The sequence below is a fragment of the Myripristis murdjan genome, chromosome 18 (genome assembly GCF_902150065.1).
Source record: "Myripristis murdjan chromosome 18, fMyrMur1.1, whole genome shotgun sequence".
In the NCBI taxonomy this organism is placed as follows: Eukaryota; Metazoa; Chordata; class Actinopteri; order Holocentriformes; family Holocentridae; genus Myripristis; species Myripristis murdjan.
The window spans coordinates 13,034,546-13,051,559 of NC_043997.1; the positions used below are offsets into that span (position 1 = coordinate 13,034,546).

Sequence of the window (17,014 nt, forward strand, 5' to 3'; positions counted from 1 at the left end):
AATGATTTCTTATATTAAAGTGAACACATTTTAACTCTCTCTCTTTGTTTGTTTCTTTTTAAAGTCCAACTTTTTCTAGTGGGACCACATTAAATTACTGTCTGATTCAAATAAAATATAATACAGCACAGTGTTGAAAACCCCACTTCCTTCCCAGTCCTGGTGGAGGCAGCAGTTGGCCTCAACCCTCCAGGCCACATGCTGATCTGCATGTCCTGCTACAGATCTCAGCTGCATTATTGGAGAGACTTACAACTTTATTGTTCTTATAGCTGTGTCTTTGTTTAGTGGTGTGTTAGTTATTTGATTTGGCTAAATTTTATGAAGAGTACTTTTTTACTAGTTAATGTTTTTTTTTTTTTTTTTTTTTTGTCTTTAAGCACTTCAGTCATCTGTGTCAGTCAACTATTTAAGTGGAAGTGCAATTCCTTTGGAGAATTGGAAGTTTATCATAAAGATAATAAACCACTGACTGTCACTCCTCTGGTCATCATACTTTGACTGGTGTGCCTATGCAGAAGAAATTTCCTACAATAATATAGAAAATACACTGTAAATCTTCCAAAGCCTCAAAAGGTTAGATTTTTCATGTTCTCTCTGTATCTGAATCATTTTATTCCACACATTATACCAGTGGTTGGGGAAAACTGTGAAGCCAATTAAAAGAGCAAAATTCAAAATTACTACTGGGGTTTTTCTCTTTCTCACACACTCTCTCTCACACTCTCTCTCTCTCGCTGTCTTACACACACACACACTGCTCAGCGACGGCTTCAGGCTGATTTCAGCGCTGTACACACTTTCTACCTGGTGAAGTGGTTGGTTGGTGGGAGAACTTGCACACTTTTAGCCCTTCTCCCTGGCTGAACATCACTGCATTAGGTGTGTGGGAAGCCTAGGCCTCCCTGCTGGGTGATATTAGTGTTACCACAACAATCCAACACTGAGGAAATGCCACAGTCAGTATAAACACCCTGCAACATGGCTACCCAGTAGTTTTGATGCCATTCAGACACTGTTGAAAATGGTTGCTAGGCATACTCCCGTCTTTATTGTAGAAAAATGGATTGATCAATTCAGTTGTCTTTGAGCAATTAAACAACTCCTACAGAAACAGCTGATGGAAACAGCAAATACTCATTCTGCATTCTTTTAACGGTGAACTTTATTCTTCAGTACAGATAAGAACAGGTTAAACTTTTAGCAAAGGTAAATGCAAAAGTAGTATATAACTTTCAACACATCATGCAAGTACATTGAAAACAGTATCTGAAACGAAGTCTGAAACGAGTATTACACAGTAAAATTCAACAGGAAAGATTTGAGTCTGACTCGAGAAACGAAAGGTAATGTGTGTGAAGGTGCTGTCGTCTTAGTGTCTGTGCCATACGGGTATGGAGGTTTGTCTGGGAGCCACACCATCACTGCAGGGTATGTAATAGGAGCTTGTCTCCAGACACTCAGGAGTGAGCTTCAGACACACAAAGCAGAACTCAATCTGACAGCGGGGACAGATGATGTTCTTGCAGCCCGACTTGTCGTGCTCCACTCTCATCCCGCAGGTGGGACAGGCCCGGATGGAGGGGCAATCCTTGACATCCTGCACCTCGGGAAATGTGGTGGTCTTGCAGTTCTTGAGAATTTCAAGGTCGTGGTTGACGCAGCCCTCGTTGTCACAGCGCTCAGAGCGTGGAGCCCGGCCTTTCCACGGCTTCAGACACTGCCAACAGAACTGGTAGACCTGCCCCTTGTCTGCAGCACAGATGGTGCACTCGACATTTAGGTTGGTGAGGTCCTCTCTCTCCACATAGGTTTTGCACCCAGGACACTGTTGGACAGGAGGTTCGTAGAAATCAGAAATGGAAAGTTTCAAGTTCTTGTAATGCACTCAGTGATTCACAGTTAAGTGTGTTTGATCACTATTGCATAGCTGCATAACTCTGCCTGTAAAGATAAAAATAAAACCAGGAAACTCACTGCTTTAAATTCACAGTACTCTGCAGCAGCCAGGCGGGCCATGTTTTCCTCAAAGTGCTGCATCTCTTCAGCAGTCAGCACGGCCAGCCTACGCACCTCTTGATAAGACCACTCTTCATTGCACTTCTGTAAAGTGTCAGCCTCCAGGGCAGGGCACTTAAATTTATACTGCCCCTAGAATTAAAGAGATGAAGATGATATGATTATGATTTCTGAAAAGTAAGGTAAAGACACAGTTCAGCTCCACCAAATGTTTTGTTTGTTTGTTTGTTTTTTTCCAGATAATAAATGCATTGCGCAACAGCTGCATGGTAAACAGTGCGAGACGGAAGCAATGTACCTGATCGAGCAAACTGCGACACCAGCCAGTGAGAGACTCCGGGGTGACAGCATGACCGCAGGACATCTCCGCTCGGAGGCACCTGTCTCCCTCCTCTGGGGCTGAACAAGATGCGCATCAAACACAACACCACAGTCACAACAGTCATCGCTGTTACAATTATCAATAACTTTACATGCATTACCTATAACGAGCAAACATGACTTTGTAATAAAGTACAAGAAGTGTTCTTACGCAGCGGATCTAAATCGTCCGGTCTGTTGACAAATTTCAGCGTGGTGTCTTTGGGGTCATAACGTTTTTCCTCCTGTTGCTGTGTAGACATTTTGGGTCCGGTCAGACTGCCTCTCTGCCTCTGAACTTCTGCCTTATTTTCTGCACGGAAGAACCAAGCCGTTCCGATAAAGTCGAGGATGTGTCATCGGATCTAGTCCTGCCCTGTCTGTGTTTATGCTTTCAGTTTCTCCACCAATTACAAGAAGTCACATGAATTACAGGTCAAACGTGTGGTTTATTACTCTTTCGATCTGAAGGAGAGCAGTTTATTGTTGCAAATATGAAAACAGATTTCTTTCCAAAGGATTTTCGGGCGCATGTATCCCCAATACCCCATTTCTCCATGCTCTAGTCTCATATTCATTAAACAAAAATAACACAAAGGGATTCATATATCTTGCTTTTTTCAGTCAGATAAACAGGACAGTAGGAGGAGCCTGTATGTGTAACAATGTTGTTCTGGAAAGAAGCCAAATCCTGAGTGAATATCAGGTGGTTTCCGAGGGATGAAGCCTGTTATGGAGAAGGAAAAAAAAAAAAAAAAACGCACAGCAAATTCATCTGGGCAGCTGTTCAGCAGAAATATGCAGAACGCGTCTTACACAACATGTTAAAAATCGTGAAATCGGTGGCTGTTTCTCCCCAGTCCCCTATCAATGTTAAAAAGGCATATTGTGACGCAGAAATGTTAAAAGTATTTAAAATTTGTAACTGATGAAGTGGGTGTGGACTGTCTGTGGCTCTTCAGACAAAATTACTCAATACATAGATACCCTAAATGTTGTCTTTATTGCCGGAAACAGATGTAAACAGATGTAAACAGATGTTAGACAGGCAGTCCACATCCACTTCATCACTTTCACATTATATAAATAGGCTATTTATATTTTCAAGGACAGCGGAATTTAAGAGGACTTGAGGAAGTGTTCGCTCTATCACGCAGTTTGTTTTTCTCCCAAATGCATTCTTTCACTTGCATTTTGTTTTTCTGCACATAGATAGATAGATAGATATAACTTTATTCACTGCCGAAGGGAAATGTCCAGCAGCTCATAAAAAACAAACGCACTTACAATCATACGTACAATCAAATAGCATTAAACTAAATTGCATAAAACTATAAATACGTGGACATAAATAGTCTAAAAGCATTAAAGCCAATGATGATGATGATGATGGTCATTATAATGATTTGTGTGTGTGTGTGTGTGTGTGTGTGTGTGTGTGTTTGTGTAGGTTATGGTATGGGTTATAAATAATTAAGCAAATATTGTTTATTTATATGTTTTATACGTCTTTGTATATTGTATAGCCGATTATTTATTTATTTATTTGATCCTTTTTTTTTTTTTTTTAAGACGAAAGTGAAAGTATTGACTTGACTATAGTCTCAGGCGTCTGCTCCTGGGGGTTAGAGAGACTCGGATCGGCAAGAAGTGAACAGGCTCTTTGTGCTGGAAAATGGGGAAGATTTACCAGGTGACGGTGTGCGGCCTGAGGGGCGAGAAGATGACCATCGACCTCTGCAATACCGAGGAGCAGATGCAGAGCATGACGGTGCTGCAGCTCAAGGAGAAAGTAGCAGAGAAACTGCCCGGCGGCGCAGGTAAACACGGCGGGTGAAACAGCCCACGAAAAACCAAAGCAAATCAATAAATAGTGAGATGTTGAGAATTAGGCTGCCGCTCTTGGAGCCCCCAGTGTAGGCCTGATGCCAAAAGGCTGCATTTGATCTGTAAGAATGTGCAGAGTCCGCTCAAAACATGACGGACACAGGAAACTGGTGTAATGTTGTTGTAGGCTTTGTACAGCAGGCAGTGTTATGTAAGTCCAGAGATATTTCGAGCAACATTTAAGTTGCTCGAAATATCCCCATTGAAAATCAACAGTTCACTGTTTTTGTGAGGTGAAGTGTAGTTTTCCGTCGGTGCACGTGGAGAGCTGATATGTGATCAGAAAGTGGGCTACGATGTTGTCGCTAATAATATGTAGCCTACATAACTGAAAAATTAAGGACATTTTAAAGGGGCATGTTAAGCGATTGCTTAAATGACGTTTAGTAGCCTAGCTTTTGGTGGGTTTTTGTCCCTTAAACACTGCACACAAACTATGCACAAAACACATTAATGGAGGAATGTTTAATATCCATACACTGTACTTTTACACAATGAAAAAATACTGTTTTCTTAGAGAAGGAAAAAGACTGCATTTGAGTTTCAGGTGTAACTGATTTGTGTAGCAGCTTGATATCCCAATGGATTTCCCAAAGGATTTTGAATTTTTTAGGCTATTGTGGGCTTATCATGGCTGTGACACAGAGATGAGATAATGTGGAGGTCGGTGTAATAAACCAGGTATAATTAATGAGAAATAATAATAATCTCTCTCTCTCTCTCTGTCTCTCTCTCTCTTTGCAGGGGAGTCAGTGCAGACTCTGCGGCTGATCTTCACAGACAAGATGCTGGAGCAGGACTCAGCGCTGCTGTCCTCGTTTGGGATCCAACACAAGTCTGTGATCCACATGGTGATCAGAGTACCTGGGGGACTGAAGCTGTGACAGAGAAAGACAGAAGAGATACCATCACCACTCCCCACTCCTCCAGCTGCTACTCCCCCTTCCCTCCTACAATATCTATCTCCCTGTGTACTGTAATGACCTAAAATGCCTGTTAATGTCTTTTGCCTCTCCACTCCTGTTAAATTGTTCATGATGTTTACAAAATAAAGTAATAAAGTGCCATGGAGGGCCAAAAGTCGGGTGTCTCTTCTACCTGCGCTCTTTCTACCTGTATAGGCCATTGGTGCAGGGGCGCTGCCAGGGATTTTGTGCCCCATGAAAAGAAATCAGCCGGCCAATAGGCAAACCTTTTTATTTCAGGCCTTTCGAGGGCCCCTTACCCCATTGTGGCCCTGGGTAATCAGTCTCACTCCCCCCCCCCCCCCCCCCCCCCCACTACGACACCCCTGAATTGGTGGGTAGGAAAACTTGCACTTTTGATTAGATCTGTAGGAAGCTTTTATGAACTTTGCCACCATGAATCACTGCAGCATCAGGGTCAACATAAACACGTCCTTTTAACAACAAGAGCGACAGCAGGGTAAACACAGGTGTTAGTGAGGACATTAAGGCAGGGTGGGTTCCTGGTGTTGCTCATGCTGACTCACTGTGAAGCCTCTGGTAGGCTGCACTTACAGGGAACAGAAACTTAATGAATGTCATTAGTAACACCCATGTTTACCGTGCTGTTTCATGTCAAAGTCAATGCTGTGGAAAACACGGCTACCCAGCAGGTTTTGACAACTAAATGATGCAGCCTAGAAAAGAGATACACGAGGACATTAGGAAGAGTAATGATGCCATTCACATCATGTAGGCTATAAACTGATTTTGAATCATGTTGTGTCATTCTCACCAGCATTACCAGTATTAAACCAGAAATTTAGCACTGGGACAAAATGGAAACATTGGAAACATGATGCAAGGTTAAGGGCTGATCTTGCAAGAACGATATCGTTCATTGCAGAGCTTAGGATAATAGGTTTTATGGTGGCATTTTAAGATTATTTTTGATTTAATTAAAAGCGCCTCGAACTATAAAGCTTTCGATTTCTCATCCTGCTGCTGCTGTTTATCGATGATGCTTTCACGTACCAGGGGGAACGCTCCGCCATCTCCCAACTCGTATGGCATATCTTTTCTTTTCTTTTCTTTCTATTTTAAAATTTAAAAAAATGTTAGCGAAAACGTCTTTCACTATCTAGTTTGGACATAACTTCCAATCATACTACCGTAGTTCACCGGCGTGTTAGCCTATAGAAAGTTTATTTTCCCGGTGTTTTTTATGTCAATATTTCCGCCCACCCAGAACGCAGCATTGGAGCTGTGAGTTGAAGCGAAACAGAAAGTAATTTAATATGTTTTATGTATTTTTAACTCAGATAGGGAGTGTGTAGGGAGCGAGAAAAGCCTGTCTGTCAAGGTGTTTGTCCCAGTGTCTCGCTAGCGGCTGAAGGAAACATGCATGCTTCGTATAACCCGGCACATCTCTTGCAATCTGGCAGAGGACAGTGTCGGTGTTGACCTAAGTGACATTGCTGCAGTCCAGTTCACTCCTAAACGATATCACACTATATTTTTAAAAGTAGGCTCGGCTGTCAGGCTGCAAGCAGACTGACATGAATTCAGGAAACACGGAAAAGAAGAGCTGGTGGTCCAGCTTCACCTCCTCTTCAGGTAAGCTGTAATCAGCGGTGCAGAGAGTAGCCTACTACCAACTACTTTACTGAAGTACTGCTTTAAAAATATACTGAAGTAAAAGTAAAAAAAAAAAAAAAAAAAATAGCTGATTTGAAATGTACTTTTTCAAAACAGTAACTGCGCCAGGAGTGATTTTTGCCAAACTGGATTCTTTTAAAGGTGCATTCCGCTAAACTGCCCGGGGTTGATTGACGTGAGGACCCTGTAGACTCAACTGACAAATGTCTACATGGCTCCCATGGTCAGGCCAACTCGCTGATATTATTGCATCGACCATCTGCAGTCTTTCATAGTTCAGCTTTTACTGTGAAATTTGTGTGTGACAAAAAGTAGAACCAACAAAGTAGAAGCAGATTGCTCTTCTCGTCTTTGCCGACTGTGCTTTTATTGTGAAACGTTCTACAATCTGTCACCAATCATCTGCTCTCTGTAATGGATATGGTTTATAATGTAGTGAAGTACAACTACTTGTACTTGTCCATGATCCACACTAACACAGACCCACTCAGTCACTGACTCTCACACTGCTGCCTTGCTCGCCTCTCTGCAGGACCCCATGGCTTACAAAACCAAGGGTCAACCTGCTACTTGAACTGTGTGCTACAGGTGCTGTTCATGACCAAGGATTTCAGAGAGGCTGTGGAGAGGTCTGTTACTCTACTGTGGACTGTGTTTTCTCATTATTATGATGCTGGATTTATTTAATTTAGGGCACAGGCTCATCATGGCTGGTATATATTTACTTTGTGCAGGCTCTGCTGTGAGAATCACAACTGTGAGAATCTCAACCGTGTGGAGAAGTTTGATTTTCACCTTCAACGCTTATTCGATGAATTAAAGACACGCAAGGCTTACACAAATAGAATCACACGTGAACTGGGCATCAACAACGGTAGGAGACATAAGATAGCCCATGTGGCACAAGGGGCCTATATTGCCTCCAAATACATGTAAACAACCTAGAAAGACGTACATTAATTTATTTCTTTACTTCTCCCATCCTCAGTGCATGAGCAACGTGATGCTGCTGAGTATTTAGAGAAGATTCTGAGTCGGACCAGCCCTGATGCATCGAAGGTAGTCCTTTAATATAAACAAGGAGGCTTATAAATAAAGTTATCAGGGTCTGACAAATGCTAGAAGACCATACAAGGCATTGTGGGTGTTAGTCTTTTTCATGAGTTCAGTTGGCTGTATTTTCTTCAGATCTGCTAATATTTTTAAAATGATCTTGCTGACCATCTTGTATTTTTATTATTGTTTATCACAAGGTCAGGGGGTCACAGTGAGTTGAGACTTTTTTGCACCTTTTTAAAAGAAGTTTATGAACCTAGCCACTTTTTGACCAGCGCCATAGCTTTTCCTAAACTAACCAATGGCACACACTATTCATTTATGGTAATTAAGGGTAATATTTAAAGTATTTTTTTTTTTCAACAAAAATAAAAAGTAAGTATATAAAGTAAGTTTATAATCGACAAATGTTTAACAGTCTCTGTTTTTGTGCCTTGAGATATTCTGTGGACAGCTGAGACACAGAAACACCTGCCACCAATGTCAGACACCCGTTGATGAAGACGGGCCATGTTGGAATCTTCCTCTTCCATTGACGGATTTCACTTATAAAGACTATAGTGTGGTAAGTGCAATTCAAAACATATTGGTGTGTGCGTGCAGCAGCAGGCTCTATGCCACTTGCAGATTTGAGTTTTACTTGTCCGACTGTTTCTCAGTGAGAGGCCAGACAGTATCACAGCTTCCAAATTTTATGGCGATCCACCCAAAACAATATGTGAAACCCATATTTTGTTTTATATACAGTACAGGCCAAAAGTTTGGACACACCTTCTCATTCAATGCGTTTTCTTTATTTTCATGACTATTTACATTCTAGATTCTCACTGAAGGAATCAAAACTATGAATGAACACATGTGGAGTTATGTACTTAACAAAAAAAGGTGAAATAACTGAAAACATGTTTTATATTCAAGTTTCTTCAAAATAGCCACCCTTTGCTCTGATTACTGCTTTGCATTACATAACTCCACGTGTTCATTCATAGTTTTGATTCCTTCAGTGAGAATCTACAATGTAAATAGTCATGAAAATAAAGAAAACGCATTGAATGAGAAGGGGTGTCCAAAACTTTTGGCCTGTACTGTATATATACACTACTCACAAAAAGTTAGGGATATTTGGCTTTTGGGTGAAATTTATGGAAAATATAAAAAGTTCACGCTACAGTGATATTATATCATGAAAGTAGGGCATTTAAGTAGAAGCATGCACTAGTGATTTCCTCATCTCAAACAATTTCTTGAAACAAAAGCCAACAACAGTGGTGGGTATACCACAACAAAAAATGCCAGTGTCAATAACTTGTCATGTGCCCTTGAGCATCAATTACAGCTTGACAGCGACGTCTCATGCTGTTCACAAGTCGACTTATTGTCTGCTGAGGCATGGCATCCCACTCTTCTTGAAGGGCGGCCCTCAGGACATTGAGGTTCTGGGGTACAGAGCTCCGAGCCTCTACACGGTGACTCAGCTGATCCCATAGGTTTTCTATGGGATTCAGGTCTGTGAAAGTGCAGGCCACTCCATTTGAGGTACCCCAGTCTCCAGCAGCCGTTCCCTAATGATACGACCTCGATGAGATGGAGCATCAAACACCTGATGTGAATTTTGCCATTAAACTCCTTGTTAGAGAACAGCAACTTGTGCAAAAAGTACTGAAACACTGAACAGTTGGACATGTGCATTCAAAAGTTTACAGAAGGTCACATTAAGTTCACCTGTAAAGGTTATAATGCATTTTACATTCATCCTGAAATTTCACCCAAAAGCCGAATATCCCTAACTTTTTGTGAGTAGTGTATTAGTGACCATGGCACTCATGATTTTGAAAGGTCATATGGTTAGTTATGGCTAGTTTGGGCTTGGAATATTGGGTGAAGAGAGTTAACTACACGGGAAATGTAGGAAAATGTAAAAGTGCACAGCCCTGAGCCCAAAAGTTACAAAAATATGTACATTAAACCTGCATGTCATTGTTACTTATTTAGCTGTTGGTGCCACAAGAAGGTTTGTGCAGGAGTTTATGCAACATATGAGTGAAAATTGCAGCCTCATAACCATGTTTCGGCTATGTGACAGTGAAACTTGAGTGACAAAGTGACAAGTGGTGCATTTTTCAGGAGGATGGCATTAAGGCGTTCTTCAGTTCGTCAACTGTGAGTGGAGAAAACCAGATGTACTGTGACGAGTGTGATGCCAAAACCGATGTTACCATTGTAAGTTCTAACCAAAAATGCCTCTGATTGCTTCACATAAAGAGACTCAACGATGTTGTACTGATAGTTCACTGTGTTAAGCAATGAAAGGCAAGAAAGCACATACTGTTACTGTGTGTTTCAACCAGAAATGTGAGATGAAAGAACATCCAGAGGTTTTGACGCTGCTGCTGAAGAGGTTTGAGTTTGACTATAATTGCATGGATTATATCAAAATCTGCTGTCCTGTGACTGTTCCTCCCACCCTGCAGATACCAGAGGTAGATTTTTTTACTGTTCCTCACACATTTTGAATTCCAGTGATGTGTGTCACTTTTTGCCTTGTCGTGACTTTGGGTTTTCCAATGCCTCTGATCAGAATCAGATGTATGAGTTATACGCAGTTGTGGACCATTTTGGGACTCTCAGAGGTGGACACTACACTGCGACAATCAAGTCTCAGGACGATGACCGCTGGTATAAATTTAATGACACCTGTGTCACACCGGTAAGACCAATCACCTCTACTCCAATGTGGTAGAACATTGCTCCAAACGCATCAGTGGTTTAACACATACATACACATATGTGATAGAGTGCAAACATTAATTTGTCATGCAACTATGCCACATTCTTCTTTTCTTTGACAGATGCATGAACAGCCATTTCAGGATGGCACCACAGAGTGAGTTTCAGTTTGTGTCTTTTATTCTCACCATACATTTTGCTGAATATGAAAAATGACTCAACTTCTATCTCACATATTTTTTCCCAACAGATCCCACAGTGCTTATCTTCTTATGTACAGGAAAAAGAAAAGTAAGTCAGCTGACAGACTCATTCACTGTGCTTATTTGCGCGCAGTAGATGGACATGGTTCAAAATCTTGGCTCCATTTAATTTCTGTTGCTGTTCTGCTTCACATTTGCAGAGCCTGCCACAGGTACTTCAGCTCAAGAAATCAGACAAAAGCCTCTCTCTAAACGCCCGCAACCTGAAACCAGTGAGCAATGGTGTGGTCCTTTCAAGAAGATAAAGAGAGAGAGAGGTGATGAGGCAGAAAAGGACAATGATTTTTTTGAATCTGTTTCAGCTGGAATACATGAACGTGGTACAGAAGAGACAGATGACGGAGAAGTGGAGAGTGTCACACAAAGACGAGGAAACAACTTGATACAACATGACCAAGACAGGGGTGGGGATTCCCATAATAAAAGCTCGGATGTAGGGCTTCAGGACAGTGGAGAAGTAGGTGATGTTAGACAGAACATAGTACCTGAAGATCAGGAGGGCGGACAGGAAATCCTTGACTTGTGTGCAAGGCCCGATGATGTTAAAGATGTTGGCGTGGACAAACAGGGTGAAGAGAACCAGAAAATAATGGATGTTAATGGAGATAAGCAGCAAAAGACAGGAGATGATGATGTTCAAAGTACAGGTGAAGTACAGGGAAAGGAGGACTGCGGTCTTAGAGAAGCAGGAAGGAGTGGACTGACAGAGGAGCAAGGTGTGGATGACGGGAGACAGACGAGACCACAGGATGCTCAGGAGCATACAGAATCGACGCACGGTCAAAGACGTTATGACGTTTACATAGTGGAAGAAGAAACAATAACCCAGGATGGTGTAGCTATTCAGACAAGAACACACAGAAGAAAAGTCTCACAATTGCATTACAATCCAGAAAAAAAACTCTTTATCTTGGACAAGATGCAGGAAGGCAATGATGCAGAAAATGTAAAAGGAGAAGATGCACCAAAGGCAGACACACCATAATATTTTAGGAACACCACTACAAATCAAACTGACCCCAAGAGCCCAAAAGGGAAAATTTAGCACACGGTGGTGGAAATCATGAAGGTAAAATCACAGCTGCACAGGGTGAAAGACAGAGGTAGCAGGGTGAGACTGTGCCATGTAGAAGACCAGGAAAGGCAAAGAAGCAACTGAACAGAAGTGAAGATAATTGTAGTTTCTAAAAGGCCAGAAGAGAAATGCAGAGCGTACTTCAGATTATGAATAGATGAAAATAAACAGTCTTGGTCTAGGACAGTAGTGTTTTCCCCTGCACTTCCCAGAGATCACGTAGAATCTGTGTGAACAGTACTGTGATGTCTTTTTCTTGAATTTTATGCTGAAGTTTGAGTTTTTGTCCGTGCCACTTCTTTTTTTGTCTGTTGAGCTACGGTGGTTGTCACTGCAGATGCTTTTTGTTTCATTTCAAATAATCCACCATGCTGTTTTTTTTTTTTTTTTTTTTTGTAACCCTAACCCTAAGACAACTTTAATCACCCCATGTGTATCACAGGTATTTCCTTAAAAAAAAGACCAGAGGTTTAGAGCCAAGCCTACAGATGTATTGCATCAGTCAGTAATAGACAGTGCCTAAATGTAACTTAATGTAAATTATTTTCTAACTGTAACAACATGATAAACTAAGTATTACTACTTTTATGTAGTGATAAGTAACTCAAATGTGCATTGTGCTAAAAATTAATAGGCCTGCATCTGTGCCTTTATTGAAAATGAACAAATGTATACTGTAACCTGATTGCACACCAGCTAATATATGCCAGCTAATATTAAATCAAATGCTAGATAGAAATTCTTGCATATATCATTGATGTGTTTTTTTTTTTTTGTTTGTTTGTTTTTTTTTCTACAGTGTGAACTTTGATCAAATAAGCCAGACTCATTGGGTCTTTCCAATATTCCAGTGTTGTGAACTATATACAGCACGAACCAGCCAGTACAATGTGCTTTGGATCAAAATAGTAATAATAATACTAGCATTGTTAAAATAAAATCAGCAACATAAAATGCATTGTCACTTCTTACTACAAAAAAAAAAGTAAACAGGGCATTCTTGTAGCATAAAGAAAAATGTTGTGTAGCCTGTATGATTAATGATAAGTTAGGCAGAAAGAGGAAATGAAGGGAGAAGAAGTCAAGTATGTCAGGTGATGCTAGTATGTTGATAAAGAGAGAGGAGTCAATTCTCGTTTGGATTCAAGATTTGCATCAACTCAGACAGTTGGGTCTGGGTTGTAAAGCAGACAGTGCTGTGAAAGGGAGCACGTTGGGGGAATACTGTTTGCAACATGGAACTGTTATGATCCAGTAAGTGGCAGTAATGCACTAAGGTGGTTTACCAACCGCCATAAAACAAAAGGAAGAAGAAGAAGCCAAGATTCACGTTGTTTGTCCGCTGGCGCTTTCCGTAGCAGCAGTTAAGTCACCAGAGCGAAACATGGCTGCCAACAGTGCTGGAGGGCAGGGGTCCTGCCAGCAGGGCCGTCCTGGGACACAGACACAGTGACCGGCTCCTGTTGGTCAGCGCCGTGGCTGTCAGGCACAGCAGCTCACAGGTGAGGGGGGCTGCTTGTCTCCATGCTGCTTCAGTGAACCACAGGGCTGGGAAGACATGCTTGTCTTCCAATTCAATGCTGTCTCGATACTCAGGTGCAGATTTGATATGTACTGCAATTCGACATTATGGTTTATTGGGTTTGTTGTTTTTGTAATTATTCTCTAGTTTGTGGATGTAAAGTTTCATGAGGCTATTCAGTGATGTCAAGTTTAAAAAAAAATGGTCTGACTACAATGAAATGGCTGCTATAAGGGCTAACATCATCACACATGAATCAAATGTGGCTCATTGAATCCACAAGAGTCTCAGCAACTTCAACACTGTTTAGGTCCCAGGATGCACAAATACACCATTTCAGAGCAGGTGAAAATAATACATTTGTACTGCATGCAAAGAACTGTATGTTTTTTTTTTTTTTTTTTTTTTTTTTTTGCCCCAAACTGCATGGGATTAATACGAGGTCTGCTAAGGGAAGATCTGTGACTTTTCATTTTCACTCAGATATCTTGAGGTCAAGGGAGCCCTTTGAAAATGGTCATACAAGATTTTCCCGCTCCAAAATTTAGCCTAACTTTGGTGCAGTTTCTTTACTTTAAATCGATTCAGTAATTTAAAAAAAAAAAAAAAAAAAAAAAACTATACAAAAATGATTTACAATACTTAAGTGAATCGATTTTGTTTTCCCATCCTTAGTGAATTATATCCAAAGATCATGAGGTCGTAAGTCATTACTGACATTATGACTCCCATATCCTTGTAGGTGGCACAGCTCCTTACATAGACTGTAGATGCACCTTGGCTGAACTTAGCAGTGATGCCATGTTGTACTGATGCTGCACACCCACCCTGATCATGACCCTGATCCCAATAAGAAAACAAAAGTATTCCGTTTGAAAGTTCATCTAAACCCCAAAGTGAAACATCTTGCGTGTAATAGACTATGTCCTGGGTCACCCCCTCTCCTTATTCACCTGTAGCACATTTTTTTTCCTAGGATGGCGAGCAATTATTTTGGCCTACTGGTCGAGGTTAGGATCAATGCTGGGTTTAAGGTTAAGTTAAGAATATGGTTAAGGTTATAGTTAGGCATAAACTGGTAGTAACTAAAATTAAAATTGTTTGTTTCTTTTTAAAGTCCAACTTTTCCTAGTGGGACCACCTGGAGGTTTTCCCGCGGGTCTCGGCCTCCGCCTGTCTCTGCCACACCAGCCGTGTCAACATGAGTAAAGCGTGCCGGATCACGGTGTTTAACTTTGGGGAGAAGCAGACCATCGACCTGTGCGACACCGAGGAGGAGTTGCAGAACATGACAGTTAGTCAGCTGAAGAGAAAGATCACCCGGAGCCTTGGTAAGCTGAGGCATCCAGGTCCATAAGAGTGCAGGCCACATATAAACTAAATAGGCTGATAATGGTGGCATGATAGTCAAATTGAGAGCTGTTGTGTGTTTCCTCCTGCAAACTGCATTCCAGAGAAGGAAAAAAGAACTCTTGGCTATTGTGTTAATGTTGAATTGGTATTAATTGTTTTTGAAACCCAGTAAGCCCATGGGTTAAAGTTAACATATACAGGCTGTCACCTCTTGACTTTAACTTTACAACTATAACAGTGTCATAATATTATAGTACAGACTGGAGTGAAGTGTATGAAGAGAAACTATTGCCGCTTTTCCACTAGCACCTACTCGGCTCTACTCGGCTTGCCTCGGTTTTGGTCATATTCCATTACAATTGAGTAGCACCTCGCTGTGGGTGGAATCGTCATAGCAAGGCAGTCCACCGTCCAGCTCCCTCTGGATTCTTTGAGCCGCCACCAAGCACAGAAAAGTCTCCACCTCTTCATTTGACCACGGTACCGGTTTGCTTGCCATTTTCCAACTTTGCCAACTTCAGCGATAATCAATGCACATGGTCGCTGTTGCCGTTTTCTTTTAAAAATGCCGGGTTTGGTTTTCGTGAAGGAGTCGCTCTCATCACTCCCTGTCCAGTCAGTGGCCTTCACTCTGTTTACGTCACATTTTCGGCTCGACTCAGCTCACTTGGAACCCCGACCAAGTAGGTCCTAAAATGGGACCTGCTACCAGGTACTACCTCGTAATGGAAAAGCTCTCAAACCGAGTAGAGTCGAGCTGTGTCGTGCTAGTGGAAACGCGCCATATATTTCCACAGACAAGGTTGGCATCAGAATGACAGCAGACCACCACAGTGTCAATCAGCTGAACCGAACGGAGCTGGAGACATGATTACAAATGATGAATTCATTTAACTTAAAACTGAAGTGATAGATTGCTGATAGCAATGCTGAAGAATTGTTACAACATGGCGGATGTTTTTGTTACACTAGGCTACCTTGTGGTTATTAGATTTGATAAATCTCTTTCTCTCTGTGTGTAGGGAAGGATGAGGATGATTTATGGCTGGTCTACAGAGTCTGGAGGATGACTCAAAACGGCTGCCCTGGTATGGAGTACTGAACAAGTCAGTCATTCACATGGTTGAGATACACGCAACAGGAGCTGCTTCATCATTATTGGGTGCCGTTTGTCTCATCCAATGAAACAATGCAGACTGCAGGCTACCCCATAACCCGAGCAAAACTCAGGAGAGACCCAGCAGCTGATTGTATTGTCAAATGCTTGTCAAATTACACATTAAATTACTGTCTGATTCAAATACACTCCTGATCAAACTTTTAAGACCAGTTGAAAAATTGCAAGAATTTACATTTTGCACTGTTACAGTTAAAAGCTCAAATCTTCGCAAAAATGTTGATTCAGTGTCATTTTCTGTCAGGTATCCACACTGCCATGACCTCCTGATGGCAAAGGCAAAAAAGCTTTCTCTCTTTGAACGCGGTCGGATTGTTGAGCTGCATAAGCAAGGCCCAACAACAAGGCCCTCACAGTGTGCCATTGCTGCTGAGGTTGGATGCAGTAAGACAGTCATTTTAAACTTCTTAAAAGATCCTGAGGGTTATGGAACAAAAAAGTCAAGTGGTAGACCCAAAAAAATTTCACCAGCCCTGAGCCGGAGGATCCAATTGGCTGTCCCTCAAGACGGGACGATCCTCGGCCCAAATTAAGCTTGTCACTGGTGCCAACTGCAGTCCCATAACCATCAAACGGCATCTGCGAGAGAAGGGTTTTAAGAATAAAAAACGTCTTCAAAGGCCTCGTCTCCTTCAAATTGCCTGTTTGGAGTTTGCACGAGAGCACCAAACATGTGACATTGAAAGGTGGAAGACAGTTTTATTCTCTGATGAGAAAAAATTTAACCTTGACGATCCTGATGGCTTCCAACGTTACTGGCATGACAAGGAGATCCCACCTGAGATGTTTTCTACACGGCACAGTGGAGGGGGCGCTATCATGATCTGAGGGTTTTTTCCTTCAATGGAACAATGGAGCTTCAGGTTGTGCAGAGGCGTCAAACGGCAGCTGGCTATGTGGAGATGTTGCAGGGGGCATCCCTCATGACTGAAGGCCATCGTCTGTGTGGTGATGACTGGGTTTATCAACAGG

General features: G+C 41.7%; 2 protein-coding genes and 1 long non-coding RNA gene across 3 annotated transcripts; 2 read left to right on the top strand and 1 right to left on the bottom strand.

Moving 5' to 3' along the window:
- Positions 1-1,164: 1,164 nt before the first annotated feature.
- Positions 1,165-2,737, bottom strand: LOC115376072 (putative E3 ubiquitin-protein ligase ARI6). Its single transcript, XM_030075540.1, has 4 exons — positions 2,552-2,737; positions 2,318-2,418; positions 1,978-2,151; positions 1,165-1,828 (listed from the first exon to the last, which is right to left on the bottom strand). The coding sequence occupies exons 1-4, from the start codon at positions 2,640-2,642 to the stop codon at positions 1,373-1,375; spliced, it is 822 nt and encodes a 273-aa protein (XP_029931400.1). The 5' UTR covers positions 2,643-2,737; the 3' UTR covers positions 1,165-1,372.
- A 4,032-nt stretch (positions 2,738-6,769) lies between these two features.
- LOC115376237 (ubiquitin carboxyl-terminal hydrolase 38) lies at positions 6,770-8,587 on the top strand. The gene is made up of 6 exons (XM_030075730.1): positions 6,770-6,827; positions 7,402-7,498; positions 7,604-7,743; positions 7,858-7,928; positions 8,365-8,437; positions 8,529-8,587. The coding sequence occupies exons 1-6, from the start codon at positions 6,770-6,772 to the stop codon at positions 8,585-8,587; spliced, it is 498 nt and encodes a 165-aa protein (XP_029931590.1).
- Positions 8,588-10,115: 1,528 nt separating this feature from the next.
- On the top strand, positions 10,116-10,803 carry LOC115376074 (uncharacterized). Its single transcript, XR_003929770.1, has 4 exons — positions 10,116-10,145; positions 10,274-10,405; positions 10,504-10,632; positions 10,775-10,803. It is a non-coding gene; the product is annotated as an uncharacterized LOC115376074 (long non-coding RNA).
- Positions 10,804-17,014: the final 6,211 nt, after the last annotated feature.

What these genes read in the sequence shown, in the direction of transcription:
- LOC115376072 (XM_030075540.1), bottom strand. Translation starts at nt 2,642, where the DNA reads ATGTCTACACAGCAACAGGAGGAAAAACGTTATGACCCCAAAGACACC. An exon ending in GTCGCAGTTTGCTCGATCAG is followed by an intron (nt 2,152 to 2,317) that starts GTACATTGCTTC and finishes CTTTAATTCTAG; the next exon opens with GGGCAGTATAAATTTAAGTG. An exon ending in AGTACTGTGAATTTAAAGCA is followed by an intron (nt 1,829 to 1,977) that starts GTGAGTTTCCTG and finishes CCTGTCCAACAG; the next exon opens with TGTCCTGGGTGCAAAACCTA.
- LOC115376237 (XM_030075730.1), top strand. Translation starts at nt 6,770, where the DNA reads ATGAATTCAGGAAACACGGAAAAGAAGAGCTGGTGGTCCAGCTTCACC. An exon ending in CAGCTTCACCTCCTCTTCAG is followed by an intron (nt 6,828 to 7,401) that starts GTAAGCTGTAAT and finishes GCCTCTCTGCAG; the next exon opens with GACCCCATGGCTTACAAAAC. An exon ending in CGTTGATGAAGACGGGCCAT is followed by an intron (nt 8,438 to 8,528) that starts GTTGGAATCTTC and finishes GTGTGCGTGCAG; the next exon opens with CAGCAGGCTCTATGCCACTT.